At 36.5% G+C, this 15,216-nt stretch overlaps 2 protein-coding genes and 1 pseudogene across 3 annotated transcripts; 1 reads left to right on the forward strand and 2 right to left on the reverse strand.

Moving 5' to 3' along the window:
* On the forward strand, window positions 1-2,804 carry LOC113736228 (auxin-responsive protein IAA13). Of its 2 annotated transcripts, none has more exons than XM_027263103.2 (5): window positions 1-521; window positions 1,197-1,507; window positions 1,774-1,891; window positions 2,347-2,408; window positions 2,514-2,804. In XM_027263103.2, exons 1-5 carry the CDS (start codon window positions 115-117, stop codon window positions 2,561-2,563), a joined length of 948 nt encoding a protein of 315 aa, XP_027118904.1. In that variant the 5' UTR covers window positions 1-114; the 3' UTR covers window positions 2,564-2,804. The 2 variants fall into 2 exon arrangements, with proteins under 2 accessions (XP_027118904.1, XP_027118905.1); XM_027263104.2 differs by having other exon boundaries at window positions 5-521; window positions 1,200-1,507.
* Window positions 2,805-4,485: 1,681 nt separating this feature from the next.
* Window positions 4,486-12,237, reverse strand: LOC113736229 (3-isopropylmalate dehydratase large subunit, chloroplastic). The gene is made up of 15 exons (XM_027263105.2): window positions 11,901-12,237; window positions 11,630-11,764; window positions 11,353-11,523; window positions 10,827-10,979; window positions 10,633-10,701; window positions 10,417-10,533; window positions 9,710-9,784; window positions 9,502-9,579; window positions 9,301-9,396; window positions 9,052-9,101; window positions 7,372-7,426; window positions 6,929-7,060; window positions 6,248-6,295; window positions 5,989-6,147; window positions 4,486-4,914 (listed from the first exon to the last, which is right to left on the reverse strand). Exons 1-15 carry the CDS (start codon window positions 11,946-11,948, stop codon window positions 4,774-4,776), a joined length of 1,527 nt encoding a protein of 508 aa, XP_027118906.1. The 5' UTR covers window positions 11,949-12,237; the 3' UTR covers window positions 4,486-4,773.
* Window positions 12,238-13,585: 1,348 nt separating this feature from the next.
* On the reverse strand, window positions 13,586-14,427 carry LOC113737952 (CMP-sialic acid transporter 4-like; annotated as a pseudogene).
* Between the last annotated feature and the right edge of the window lie 789 nt (window positions 14,428-15,216).

A 15,216-nucleotide genomic window follows, 5' to 3' on the forward strand; every position in this document is an offset into this window, starting at 1 on the left:
ACCTACTTCTCCTTCACTCCCTCTTCCTCCTTTTTTTGGCTCCCAAAACCATTGCACATTCTTCCCTCTACTCTCTTCTGTCAACCCTTTTGGTTTTACTCTCTTGTTCACACCATGGAACAAACTCTAGGCTTACTAGGTGGTGGTTGTGGTGGTGGTGGAAGTGGTGGTGGACCTGGTGGCAGTAGTGGTGGAAGTGGTGGTAGTGGTTTGTCAAATGAAACTGCATCATCAGCTGTGTCCAAAGTGGAGAAAGATTATATGGGCTTGTCTTCAGAGGGTTCATCTTATGAAAATGAAGAGGAAATTGAGTTGGGGTTAGGCCTGAGTCTCAGTAGTGGTGGCGGTACTGGTGGGGTGGGAAAGAATAAAGGGTCATTGTGGGGCGACTATGGGAGGATATTGACTGCCAAAGACTTGCCTAACGGCTTTTCTGGAAGAGCCGGTGGTGTTTCTGGTACAAAAAGAGCTGCTGATTGTGTTAGTCCTGCTGAGAATGTGCCTGCCTCCACTGGAGTCAGGTTAGAATTATGTTCATTTTTTTTCGCATGCAAAAGAGTTTCTTTTACATTTGAAAGCTTTGCTTTCAGTTTGGTGCTCTTGAATTGCAGTATTTTGAGTGTTAATAGACATGACCTTTAGATGTTCTATTTTTTTTCATCTTTTTCTGGATTCTTCTTTTTTCGTTGTTTCATGAGTTCGTTGATTTTTCATGTGTTTGTTATTTCTTGTTTGCATTTTAGTTCCTTGAGTGTTAGGTGTGTGTGATCTTGCGAACTACGGTCTGATTAGCCATTACTCTGTGTGTGTGTGTGGTTTTTTTTTTTTTTTGGGGGGGGGGGGGTTTAGTTTTCCTTGATCAACAATGATTCCTCCATTTGGTTATCTAATGGTATAATCCATTCCTGTAAGGATCATTTCGTTGACAGTGAAACTCATCTGTGTTACTGAATCCCTTATTTTCTTACCTTTTTCCCTATTGTGAAAGAACTTTTAATATCTGAATTTGGAAGATAATGGGGCTTCAGGTAGCATTGTACTTATATGCCATGCTTCTCTTGCAAGATTTAGCTAGATTAAACAGCATAAATGACAGCATTTAAGATTTATAGGTAAGCTTTTTTTTTTTTTTTTGTTTTTTGGTCCTCCCTTTGATGGAAAAGTTTATAGCTTGCGGTTGTTTTGCTTTCTTGAAGCAGTCAGGTAGTTGGATGGCCTCCTATTAGAGCATTCAGAATGAATAGCTTGGTTAACCAATCAAAGAATCCAAATGTTGAAGAAGATAAGGGAGTTGGCGGGAACGAAAAGAAGGAAAATTTGAAGAAGAAAACCAACTATGGAAATCACAAGACTGATGATACCCCAAAGGACAAAGGTCATCTTGGTTATATAAAGGTGAATATGGATGGAGTTCCCATTGGAAGGAAAGTGGATCTCAATGCTCACAATTGCTATGAATCCTTGGCCGAAGCATTAGAGGAGATGTTCTTTAATACCATTGCAATTAGTAAGATCCTTCTTTTTCCCTTTTGACTTTAAATAGCCTTTTGCTCTCCAAGGGAAGAAATATGTTTTACCATTTTTTGGGTTATTTATTCCCTTGCAGCTACAAGATCTAATTTGCTTCACCTACAATGGCGATAGATAACTACTAGCAAGCACAAACACTTGCCATCTGCTATGCATGTATCTTTTGTTAACAGATGTTACTCACCATTCTTGTAGTGTTCTTGCTTCTGTGTTACTTAGATGTGTTTGTATCATTCGGATCAGGTGGTGAAAAGGAATCATCCAGACAGCCCCCAAAGCTTTTGGATGAATCATCCGAATTTGTGCTCACATATGAGGATAAAGAAGGAGATTGGATGCTTGTGGGAGACGTACCATGGGGGTATGCAACTAATTAGATTGCCTTCTAAGTATGGAATAAATAATTTGCAGAAAGATCGGTGCACTAGGAAACATATTTATGTCAAAATGCAGCATACGCGGTTCTTTTGTCTATTTGGCCCAATACCAACTGAGTGATGTTTCAGAGGTTCAGTTACAAGAAATAGGGTTAACATAAGAAGTTAACTAAGTATACAGCAGCTGGAATGTTTATATAAAGCCAATCTTTCTAGTAACTGAGCAACTTGTGCATCTTAGGCTGAGATACTGGAGAAAAGTTTCCAGATTTTCTTCTTACCAGAAAGACTAAAGCATACAATCACAATAACTATCTAAAAATTCAATTAACAAAAGCATAAAAAAAATCAACAAAAACATAATCAATCTGTGTGATGTGAATTTCCAAGTGATAATTGCTGCAACACTAACACATGACTTTTATGTGCTTTGCATTAGGATGTTTCTATGCACTGTCAAAAGGCTCAGGATAATGAGGAACTCAGAGGCTAATGGAATTGGTACGTGCATTTTGTAGGCAAATTTTCATCCTCCTTCCAATACTATCAGCAATTTTTTATCGTGATTATGATATTTCTTTACAAAAACCTTCTCAAAATTCCCAGCTCCAACAATCCAACAAAGGCATGAAAGACTGAAGGGCAAGCCAATTTAAATGAGTGCTGGTTCTTCTCCAACTACAAAACGGCAGAAAAAAAATGAGGCCACGGCTTGAAAAGGAAACGAAGGAAAAATACAGAACTCTTAAAGAGTTACAAGTTACAACAGCTCACTGAGATGTCCTAATTGTTGCTGCTTTTGGTTGCATTTTTTGTTTTATTGTGTTCAGAGTCTAGTATGTCCTATTCAAATCAGTTTTTGCATATCTTTTTTAGTCATACACATACTTTTTCAAAGGCCGTCCCATAATGTAAATATGTGTTGCTTTATATCCAGCTTCATGTGTTTGCTGAGAACAATTTGATTTTTTTTTTTCATTATTTCTTGCTAAATGTCTTTGGATTGTATGAAAGAAGTTGTGTTTTCTTGTGCGTTAGATGATTACAACATCAGCTGCAAGTTCTATTAATCTCCAGTGCTACTGTAAAGTCAGAGTTAGGGAACCAAAAGAATTTCAACCCTAATTGTGGAGAATTTTGAGAGCACCAGTTTACATCCCTGGATTAATGTGTAACACACATGGTGTTTAGCTTTTTGTTAACATCAGAAGAATCCATCGATGACATTTGATGCTTGTCAAGAATATGACCTTTTGAACTTGATGTGCTTGTAGCATACTTTCTGACTTCTGAAATGTGGTCCAAGCTTATATGATTCTTGCTGAAAGAATGAAAGTGCGTGGATGATACAAACCTACACTCCAAATAATGCAGTTTGGCTGTCACTTGAAATGTGTTCACTCTTGCTGTTCACAGTTTATTTAACTTGATCATTCGGATTATGCTGTCGAGTAGGTTTTGACTGTATAGTCACGATCAACAACGACCTGCTTTTAGTTGATCGAATAACCAACTGTATGACACCATTGTGGAGGGTGCATCAAGGAAAGAAAATCCCTTTTTCAGTAATGTTCTTTCTTTTGGTTGCAAGCATTGTGCATCAAACAGCTGGAAAAGCTAAAAACAAAAGTGTCTCTTTCTCAGCGCATCAAAGGGCTACTCATCCCCTGACAGCTGCTATCCATGCAGGAATTCAATGACCGTGGGTGTTTAATACAAGATGCTCTAGCCCTGACAGGGTAGGCTGCAATATGCAATGCTGCTGAGATATTCCTAGAGAAAACTTTGCATTTTCTGGTTTTACGTTGTCCTGACAAACTTGGTTATATCGTGCAGAAATGCTAGAATTCTAGGATGATCTAAAGCAGACAACATTGATTTTCTGGCAGAATTGCTGCTTATTTGGAGAGCTCTGCTCATAATGATTCTCGTTGCTCCATATGAGATCTCCAGTCTTTCTTCTTGATTTCAAATGAAAAGATATAGAATTCTGGAACAGCGAGACTTTAACACCTCTCACAAAATGCAGTAGCTATCCTACAAACAATTGAAAGTAGCAATTGCAACTTCCTTAACAAACAGGTGCAGTAGATCGATCTTTAAGTTTAAGACCCCATCATTTCCAAGAACTGTAGACAAACACGTATTCTCATTGGAACTTTAATGCCATCTGGATTTATTAGTTAAACCAGACCAAGCATGGCCTCAGTCTCCCTCACCTAACCCTATGAGAAGAAAACCACGATTTTGCATAATCCTAAGACCTGCTAATGCTTGTTCTAGAATTTAACATATTTCATTCCACGCCATGAGCATATCAGCAAATTTCATCCAAGATAGTGAGTCGGCAACTTTTCTTTCCCTAGCCATTAAGTAGCATGACACTACTAACCATTGCATTGTCTGAATGCCTGACTGTTGGTATTAAATTGAATCCACAAAAGATTATAAAGCTCGTAAAAGGGTTAACAATGCACATGATTATAGTAACTTACAGGTGAAACTTTTAAATCTCTGGCATTCATGTAATTGTTAAAATTTGTTTCTCAACAACTCAAAACAATGTACCTTATGAGGATGCCAAACCAGAGAGTATTAAGCTGCTCTTATTGATGTAGGTTCACCCAAGCTTGATCATCACAATTACATTATAAATTTGATCTTACAACATGACAGTAGAAACTCAAAATTCTGCTGTCGAGGATTTCGGATACATGTCCTCCTGCATTTCTAGTACACTAACAACCTTTCACAATTACTAGTGAAACATACAAACTATCAAGGCTTCAGATGGATTCTTTTGACGCTACAGTTCCAGGAATCAAGTTGCTGTCAGCGTACAATGGCACACACTGATCAAAAAAACTTACTGCAAAAACTCCCTTGGATCAGTGACATAGCCAGTTAATGCAGATGCTGCAGCAGTATATGGAGAAGCTAGATATATCTGGCCTTCTTTGTGACCCATTCGTCCAGGAAAGTTCCTATTTGTGGTTGATACACAGACCTGCAATCATAAAATCTTAAGTGTCTGGTTACGTGTGACAATGTGAGTTAAGAGACTGACCCTGATTTTGCAACCAATAAATATTAATATAACAGAAGATAACACTTAAGGCAGTGAGCAACTACATATTTGTGAATTTTTAGATGACATGTTAATGGAGTAAGCACATATCTACTCCAAATGCAACATCATTTTTCCAAAGATTAAGCTCACATGAACAGTAACACTGAAATTCAACTGATGTTCATAGACAGCCATTAGTAACAAGAAAAGATTAAATGTATGATAACACAAAAATGGTGCCTCAGATCCAAGTTCTGGAACACATCTTTTACTAGCCATACAACAGAAGTAAATGAAAAAATTGAAGCTAACTGTACATACTTGTGAGTGTCTACCAAACGTGATAAATATGCCAATGAAGGCAGTCAAATACTGTCCATGATGCACCAATACAATCAACAATATCAAACTCTGTATGTGCTTTATTTGTTTATTCATTTTTTAATTCTGTACTTACACCCATATGTCCATAGGTAACAGATATCCTTCCCATCCTCAAACTAAAACATCTTCTAATAGATAGTAAATTACATGCGTGGGATGTAATTTCAGTATCAGAAGCAGTAAAAATGGATTAATGATGCATCAAACTTTAATGACAACATCACCAGATTTATATGTTTCCTCTGGTTTAAGTTTGAGCCCTCAGTCATTTTCAGCCAATGCTAAATTTTCTTTGAAGTTTAACTTTACACAAAGTGGAGCTACACATAATGATGTTTGAGATGGAAAAAGAATATGAAGGCAAAGTGGGGCACTTGAAGCAAGCATTTGAGTACATTGGTAGTCGGCTAATCAAAACTCTATAAATTTCCAGTTAAGACAAAAATCTTCTGTGGAGGAAAAAGCAGGCCATCACTGAAAGAGGAAACTCAATCTGAGATGAAAGATATCTTAGATGGCACGAAAAATAGCAACACGAGTAGGCATCTGAAAATCCTTCATCAATGTATGTAAACCATATTTTATCATAAGCCAATTGTCTCTCAAACAGAAATATGCATAACTTACCTGAGGTTCATTCATGCGTGCATAGGTGTCTCTGGGGCCTCCCAAACAAGCACCACAACTAGGACTTGCAGGTGTATCACAGCCAGCTTCCTCGAATATCTGAGCACAAGTTTTACCACCAGATCCTGGGACTGGAAGTGCATATACATCCATCCAAACCTGAGAAATGGGAAATATTAATCAAATGCATAAACCAAATGCATTTATCAAATTCAAACCCACAACATAAAAGGTGTCAATATTCTGGCCAAAATTTTACCTTTTGTGTTGCAGGGACCAAGAATGTCGGTACCTTGACCTTCTTTCCCTACAAAAGGTGCCATTGATTTTTGAGTTAAAGGGACATAGTTCCCATCCAAAACAGATAAGATAGTAATGAACTTTAACTTCCTTTTTCCTCATCAATTTTATTCAGGTAAAAGGAGAGATATTTCAAACCTGTAAACTTGCAAATAATAAGATGTGATATAACACAGCAATCAGTAGTTTGCCTACCCAACTGAAAACAGTTTCATAACTCATGCATCATAAATGCAGAAAATCTTTGTCCTCAAAATGAGCCATTTGAGGAAGCATTTAACAAACCAAAAGAAAGAACAAAAAGAAAGAGGTGAAAACATATATGAAGAATCAAAGGTATAGTACAGCGGTTGAATGACCCCAAAACAAACTCACCACTGTGAAGCAAGCAAATAAATGCAATATCATCTTCCAAGCCAGTTGAAGTGTTTCATTGCACAAAAGGTAATGGAATGGATAGATACAAGAAGTAGAAATGATTACAGAAAAAGATCATGTAACAAGATTTTTGAAGCTTATTAAAGCAACAGATGCATCCCTAGTAAATGACGACGAACATTCTTCTACTGATTGTACTCAATCTTTGAAGACAACTCTCAGCCAAGACTAAAAATAAAAAATTCAGAAGGGAATTTCTTACTGAAGCTAGAAAAACTTTGGCAGCAGCCATAAAATCCTCAGTTTTTCCACCAGTACATGATCCAATGTACACTCTGTCAATTTTCACGTCTTTGCATTCTCTCGCCAAAGCACGATTATCAGGAGAATGAGGCTGCAAAATCATAAATGACACAGTTAAATGCACGAAACAGAGCACAAACTTTATTGTGAATTGAGACAATGCATTCTAGGCATTACAGGTATATAATCCACAATCTTTTCTGCAAAATCAACACTTGTCAAAACATTGCTGTTAAGCACTTAACCCACGTTTTTGTCCTCATTTTCCGGGGAAAATTAAACTATTTTGAATTGAATTTCAGAAAGGAAACATGTATTCATGAAGGATGCAAGGGCTACAAACAGAAATACATGCAATGTTCATACTGTGAAAATCAGGTGGCCAAAAAAAAAACCGCTTACCTTTGCCACTAGAGGTTCCAACTTTGAGACGTCAAATCTATATTCTGAAAGAAATCTGAACAAAGAAAAGCTCTGATTAGCAACAACTCAAGCTAGCATGGGAAAACAATCTAAACAAGCAGAACTTTGATTAGCAAAAGCTAAACAAACTAGGAAAAAATTGCAAAGCCAAAACCTCAGACGAGCACATGATGTAACATGCAACAACTTGGCAATTTTAACTTGTGAACCTTACAATTAGGCAAGTACAAAAATAATACCATTAAGATGTCCGTTGCACATATTTCTTTTGTTCAACACATTAATAATTTATATCAGTAATAAGTTATACTCTTAGTTTACTATGGTTAATAAGTTACACTCTTAGTTCAACACATATTTCTTTTGTTCAACACATTAATAACACCATTAAGTTATACTCTTAGTTTACTATGGTTAAATGGGTCTCAGGTGATACTTCAGGCAGTACGAGAAACTTTACTTAACCAAAGTCAAGGGGAACAAACATTTCTTATTTCTTAAACCATTGCAGCTTAAAAAATTTCTCGCTTGTCTAACACTCATTTAAGGGCAAGATGCCAATTTGAACTTAGATGGTTAGCTATCGCTATCAGTCTAGACTTCAATGATACATGTTATGCAGCAACAACAGAACATTCAAAGACACTTAATCCAAGAATCCCAGACAAGGAGAAAACAGCATTGATGTCTACCTATAGCTGAATTATATACTTTTAACTGGGCCAAATCCCTGCAACCTTTTTGAACTGAGGCACAATCCAACAATTTTCCTACTTACAACAAAGAAGAAATCCCAAGTGATCCTCAAGTAAGCCACTAAATCTTATTAAACATGTTAAGTTATTCAAGTTTGTAGTTAATTGGATCTTAAAGGTTGTTATCTGTATTTTAATGTGTCTCACAGCAATCAAGTAATTGCATATTTGACTAGCAGAAAATCAGAACCTTGCCAACCCCCAAGAGTAGTAAATATACAAACTTAAATTTTCTGCATAAATTCCCAAACAATTCAACCTTAAACCATAAGGGAAACTAACCAAAAAGGCAGGAAGCACACACAAAAGTACACTGAAAATGATTTTATGGTAAATCAATGAAGACCTCACTTTAATATTCTTTCATGACAAGCTAAAATTCAGAAAAGATATATTCAAAATTTGATTTCTTCCCTCCACAAAAAGTAAGTATTCCCCAACACCTGCCCAAGATACAACAATCAACCCATATTAAATTTCTTGATGCTCCTTGAGGTTGCATGCTTTGAAGACTTCTCTTTTCTGTTAAACCAGCATGTGAATATACACTCACACACTGTGTGTGTGTCTGTTAAACCAGCATGAAGACTTCTCTTTTCTGTATGTATGTATATGTACATGTGTGTCTGTGTGTACATATATATATGTGATGTGTGTGTGTATACATGGCTAAGTTAATGACAGCCTTTCTGAATTCTTCCTGCACAACACCAGAGGCTGTACCAGAGATCTTGTAAGCTCAGGTTAAAAAAAAAAAAATAGTCTCACTAGCAATTCATGTCTGACATGTTTATTTTACACTGTTGTTAAACTTGCACAAAGTAGACAAAGGAAAGGCAGTCAAAAGCAAATGCAGCAATTTCTAGCACTAGCAGCAATCCTAAAACTTCCAAAACATGCTGACCTTGCTTGCTCATCACTGTAAACTGGCTCATAAGGCACAGATGTCTTGTCCTGTATCAACAAGAATGAAAATGTTCATAAGTTGGGTAAACAGTTGCAAAGGTTCTACTTTATTTTGTAGATTACAATAACCATGGATGTTTTCAATTAGAAAACCCGAGAAGAAATTAGACTCTTGTAGAGGGGAAAAAAATATAAGAAGAAAGGTGCTGCAGGAGGTTGGGTCATCGAAATGACATGTCATTCTTACCTCGAGGTACTTATATGTGGTGCTATCAGCTGGAACAACACCATTTTTGCCCCCGGCTTCGACAACCATGTTGCACAGTGTCATTCTTTCTTCCATCTATGAAATACAAAGTAACAACAGCTCAAACTTGATCACACCGATAGATAACCAATCAAGCAAAGTAGAATGATCTATGTCAAAAGCAAGGTTAAGGAAACTCACAGTCAAACTTTCCACGGTAGTACCAACAAACTCCATTGATTTATATGTTGCACCAGAAACAGATATCTCACCAATAATCTACAATTGAAGATCAATAAGTGGTCAGACTTTACACCATAAAAAATGGAAGATACCAGGATCAGCCTAATTTAAATGTCATACTGATTCCATGTAATGTAACTACTTCGTATGTTCCAGGAAAACTTACTTGCAAAATTAAATCTTTTGCCAGCAAATAATCGGGCATTTCACCATCCATAACAAATCTCAAAGTGGGAGGCACCTGGAATCAAACATGTAAAAGTACAGATCATGCAGGCAGGTATTTAAAAAGAATAGTAAATACAGCATGCATAGAAACTGATATACTCTAAAGAAATGAGCAAATTTTTCAAAAACAGAAAAAAGCGAGCATCAGTAGCCACGCAGATGCTTCTCTGCAACATGTATAATTCAAAAATATACGGACTAAGATGGAGAAAATAGAAGTTAAATATAATCTCCATCAGAAGAAAATCTTAACATTGCTTTCACTTGATCACAGACAACTAATAATCTCGAAAAGTATAGAATCTATCTAGAACTCAACTCCACAATCACCAATGAAGATGAACGTGAAACCCCACAATCATCATCGAAGACGTATATAACCTATTTAGAACTTAATGAGCTTCGCTGCATGTAAAAATAAACTGATGCAGTTCCACAGGTGGTGAAGACTCTCCACTATGGGTGAGCCTAGAACCCCTCTTCTCAGGAAAGAGTAGGAAGCTAAGACAAGGAAACTCAAGCCTCTCAGGAGGACGCATGGTAGCATCTGAACAATGATAACATTAATAACAAACTAGATGACGCACACACAGAGATTAGTGCAATCGGGAATTATAAACATCAGGCAACAGAAAGATGATTCACCTTAAGCAAAAGCTTTCCTGTGCCTAACACAAAACCAGCATCAGTATTACCAATTCCAGTAGCAAACTGCCCAAATGCTCCAGCAGTACATGTGTGCGAGTCTGTACCCAGCAAGACCTGAAGGCCACAAGGGAAGACAAGCACGAGATGTTGGCAACCATGCAAAAACATTTGAATCTCTTCAAAATCTATTCAACTAAGGAGGCAAATATGAACCTCTCCGGGTCTGCAGTGACCTTCTTGAGCAAGAGCAACATGACATACACCTTTGTAATCAGGGTTAGCCTGTAAAGTTATTGCATCAAGAAACCAATTACAATTACAACTACAAATATATTTATAGCAGATTACACTTGAATATCAACTTCTGTTCTATGACATACCATTTTGCATCACTGTCAAACACATACCTTAAAATTGCCAAGATCTTTAATGTCATAGAAGTACTTGATGTTTTGCTCGTTACAGAAATCCCTCAAGATGCCCACATTACGGTTTGCTCGTTCATCAGCTGTGAATATGTAGTGGTCAGGTATGATGACAAGCTTTTCACGGTCCCAGACCTTCAAGTGGGAGACAGAAAAAAGATCATAGGTTAGATGTTGGACATGAATCCAATCAAGACAAGAATCTAATTCCACTTTACTCAAGTTTAATCAAGTTAAACCTCAATACTTGCGCTAGGTACTCTGCCATTATTGATAACGAATCCTAAACATTAGCCTATTAACAATTAGTTCAACCCAATGGCACTTCTAAACAAACAAACAATCAACAAATTCATACTCTGACATAACTCAATTCACAAATTCAACCCAAATCAATTCAATCCCATAATGCTTCCAAGAAAACAATAGCTCTCCAAAATGAAAATCAGCAAAAAGATGTTTAATTTTAGTTAAATCATTGATAAACTGCTTAGTTCATAGTATATACCTTTGCATTTTCGCCAAATTCTCTCTTGAAAATTCCAATAGCAGGAGGTCCACAAACATCATGAGTCATCAGAACATCAACATTGACCCAGACATTCTCACCAGGGCTCAACTGTGATTTCTCAGAAGCCTTTGCGAATATTTTCTCAGTCATGGTCATCCCGGTCTTGACCTTAAGAAGGACAGAAAAAAAAAAGACAAAATTTACCACAAATCCATCAAATTCAGCTACCCATTTGACAAAATATTATATTAAATTACATAAGAGAGAACCCAACTGAACCAGTGGTAGCAGGCCTTCTTTCAGACTGCTGAGGTGCCATTACAGACACAATTTTCTTGCAGACCCTTTTCTGGGATTTTTGAACAGAAAATGAGGCCTGTGAGGAGAAAGCTGAAAGGCCCGCATCTTTCTGTTAACTCCAAAGTCACCCAAAACACAAAAAAGATCAGTCCTTCACAAAATCAGGGGAGAACATAGATTCTTGAAAAAAAATGAAGCCTTTTCCGGTTATTAATTCAATTCAACGCCTAATAATTGAAATATACCTTGTTAATCAAAGGTGTAGGGGGTGAGGTAATGGTAGAAGACGCCATTGGAAATGATTGAGAAATTATCTTCACTTTTCTTTGTTTGGCTGCTGAGATTTCTGTTTTAGGTATACGGAAATATGAAAACGGTGGATGAGGAAGAAGGAACCAAAGTGTAAACAGAATTTGTTCTTCAATTTCTCTATTTTCCTCTTTTAATTTTTCCCCCACTTCTTGATGGCGGCTGCGTATTGAACTGGTGTTGACTTACGTGACTCGCGTATCAATCAGCGATGGGCCACGGCGGTGAAATGTGGTCGTGAGTTATTGGATTCACTTAGGTCATGCCACCTTTAACTCTACCTTTTTTTTTTGTCAAAACATGCCACCTTTAACTCTACCGGTGTCTCTTTTATTATCCTTTCTTTAATTTCAAGGTGTTCGTGTGTTCAACTCAAGCTCAATCTTTTTATTTCAGCCTAAATTAACAATTAAGCACCCAACTTTCAAGTAATATGGCAAATCTATCAATTAAGATGTTACAGGAACGTTTCCATTTGTCATTTCTCCAGATTATTGAAATTTTTATTCTTTAATAAATTTGATCGATGTTATCCAATAGTTTTTATAAGGGGTGTAATAAATTATAATTAAATCGAACACCCTATGTTCAAACAGCTTGTTTGATTCAACGAACTTATTTATCGAACTTGAATGTAATCGAATATAAAATATTGTTCAAGTTTGGATTTGACTAGTTGATGAATTAAGGTCGAATGAACTCTTACTAAGCCGAACTTGATTATAGTATCGAATAGTTTGGTTCATCTTTTAATTCTAATTATTATTTTTTAAATTTAAATTTCTAAATTCCACCATAGTACGAGACATAAATTTAAATGTTTAAATTCTTCTTTTATTTCTAAAATTTTAAATTATTTTTGATCATTTGTAGTTCACGTGCATGATACGAGACATAAAACTAGTATAATGTGCAGTGAAATTGTGGGAAGTAGTAACGTTGAGGGTTAACATTATTGAGTTTGGAAAGCAACAACGTTGACCAATTGGCTGAACGTGGATACTTTGTGGGTTTCCCTAGATTGCTTTCGGGTTGATTTCTCTATTAACTCCTGAGTGTTTCTAATCTAATTTAATGTATAACTTTAGAAAAAGGAAAGTAGTAACGTTGAGTGTTATTTTCTTTTGGGAAGTAGTAAAATTATAGATATTTGCTTGAAATATTTCTTCTTCTTTCCTTTTTTTTTTTTTTTCGTTTTGTTTCTGTAAGATGGAGGTCTAAGTTAAAGAACAAACCGGTAACATTTACTTGATATATTTGTTTACTTGATATATTACTTGATAGATCTCTTAAAGAAACTACCTGTCTGAAAATTTGGGATGGTAAATCATGAGTTGGGATTTTCCAACTCATGAGTCTGTCATTCATAATCTTTATCTTTTCCAAATTAGTACCACTCCACTTAAAAAACTTCTTTTTTCTTATCAAAAAGTTCAGCTGAAAAAATGAAGAACCAGCATCAAAACCAAAATCTACAAAAAAAAAAAAAGAAAGAAAGAAAGAATTAAAGGAGAAATTCGATGGATGCTATCTGATTATCTGGTCAGTAATTAAACAACTAGAAAAAATATATATATATGTTAGGGCCTAAATAAGAGCAGGCTGAGATGGTGAAAAATCATTATTGCCGCTGCTGGAGGTTCCCAACAGAATGTAAATGTATTGAGACAGAAGCAACAATGGAACCAAAAAAGAATGCAAGAGAGAGGTGAAATCCAAATAAAACTACAGACGCAACTGCTGTACTTGACAGCATTGCAACCGAAGTAGAGTAAACCGAAGTAGCATTGCATGGCTGAGAATCATGGGAACTGTAATTAATGAATATCCATGAAAGAATCCCTTGTTAGCCACTGCATCAAAACCCTTGAACCAGTCAGTACTGCAAATAGCATTGAAGACCATTCCAAAGACGCACAACCAGAAGTTCTGCGCATTGAAGGTCGTTTTTTAATGATAGCAGCCTCTGTGTACACTCCAGCAAAACCACTTCGATTTCGAAGAGCCGAGCCGAGCCAACCAACCTGCACAAACAAGGCCATCCTCTTTAATTAAGTCTGAGGAGACGATCGAGGATTAAGTTGCTCAGTTGAGTTGTGCGCAAAAGCAGCCCGCTGAATCTCGCTTAAACACTGGTGCTGATAATGCTAAAATTCTTCAGTATCTGGCATCCCGGAGCATCAACATATGCAAAGATGTAATGGTGCAATAAACTCTTGACAGGGTAGAGAGCAGCAGGAATAGGGTAAACACTAACTTCATCCAGCGTTGTACTCAACCTGTTAATTATCGATCATCAGTAACACCTTCATTTCTCCGGATATTCTTGCCAAGGCTGCAAGTGACAATGAGTATAGCTTGTGAACTCGTGAGGATAGTCAACGCAAATTTTACAATTGACTTGCGTTTCCACTTTGATAGAAGCAGATCTGGAACCACGCAAGCTTTCGATGTCTTCTTCATCATTGTGAGGATGAACTTCCTCTCCTGCTTTGTCCTGCTGATCCTTGTTTCTTCTTCTGTATTCCGTTATGTTAAAAAAAAAAAGTAGTCTCCTTAAAAAGATGTTTTTGAACACAAACTAGTTCGTTATTTGCATGAGGATAGTGCTCTTGATTCAATTCTCAGCCTGTTTTGTTTGGACAAAGGATTACTCGGAAATTTTTTTTTTATTTTATCGCATTTATGTTTGATTCAACTGTTAGCCTGTTTTGTTTGGATGAGCGATCACTTGTGAAAACAAAAAAAGAAAAAACCTTGAAATTATGATATTTTCTAATTTACATTTTTATTACACATATATCAAGAAATAATAGTTAAATGTTTTTTTTTTCAAATAATCGTCTATCCAGACACAAAGATATTTAAAATTTGGATATCGAGTCCAAAACTTCTCACTACATTTAACATAAAACTATAACAAAAAAATAGATAAAGAGACAAAGAAGGGGTGAAACTGGCACTGTAAGGGCTAATTACTCAGATTATGGTCGAGAAAAAAAAAATTCAGACATGTACCGCTCTGACAAGGTTCTGTTGCAAATCTATGGGTACCGGGCCGTGTCAATCCGGCACCCGAAAGTCAGTCAAATTTTTTTTTTTAGCTCTGTTGTCGGCTGCCAGGCTGACAATGCCCGGTAGCCGACAACTTCTGCAAAAAAGCTGGCTGCCGGGCTCTTAGAGCCCGGCAGCCAGTCTAATTTTTAAAAAAAAAAAAAATTTTGCAAACTCTCCACTTTCTGAATTGAACAA

The sequence above is a fragment of the Coffea arabica genome, chromosome 3e (genome assembly GCF_036785885.1).
Source record: "Coffea arabica cultivar ET-39 chromosome 3e, Coffea Arabica ET-39 HiFi, whole genome shotgun sequence".
NCBI lineage: Eukaryota > Viridiplantae > Streptophyta > Magnoliopsida > Gentianales > Rubiaceae > Coffea > Coffea arabica.

What these genes read in the sequence shown, in the direction of transcription:
- LOC113736228 (XM_027263103.2), top strand. Translation starts at nt 115, where the DNA reads ATGGAACAAACTCTAGGCTTACTAGGTGGTGGTTGTGGTGGTGGTGGA. An exon ending in GTGGGAGACGTACCATGGGG is followed by an intron (nt 1,892 to 2,346) that starts GTATGCAACTAA and finishes GCTTTGCATTAG; the next exon opens with GATGTTTCTATGCACTGTCA. An exon ending in CTCAGAGGCTAATGGAATTG is followed by an intron (nt 2,409 to 2,513) that starts GTACGTGCATTT and finishes CAAAATTCCCAG; the next exon opens with CTCCAACAATCCAACAAAGG.
- LOC113736229 (XM_027263105.2), bottom strand. Translation starts at nt 11,948, where the DNA reads ATGGCGTCTTCTACCATTACCTCACCCCCTACACCTTTGATTAACAAG. An exon ending in CTACCGTGGAAAGTTTGACT is followed by an intron (nt 9,397 to 9,501) that starts GTGAGTTTCCTT and finishes TGTATTTCATAG; the next exon opens with ATGGAAGAAAGAATGACACT. An exon ending in CACGCATGAATGAACCTCAG is followed by an intron (nt 4,915 to 5,988) that starts GTAAGTTATGCA and finishes TTATGATTGCAG; the next exon opens with GTCTGTGTATCAACCACAAA.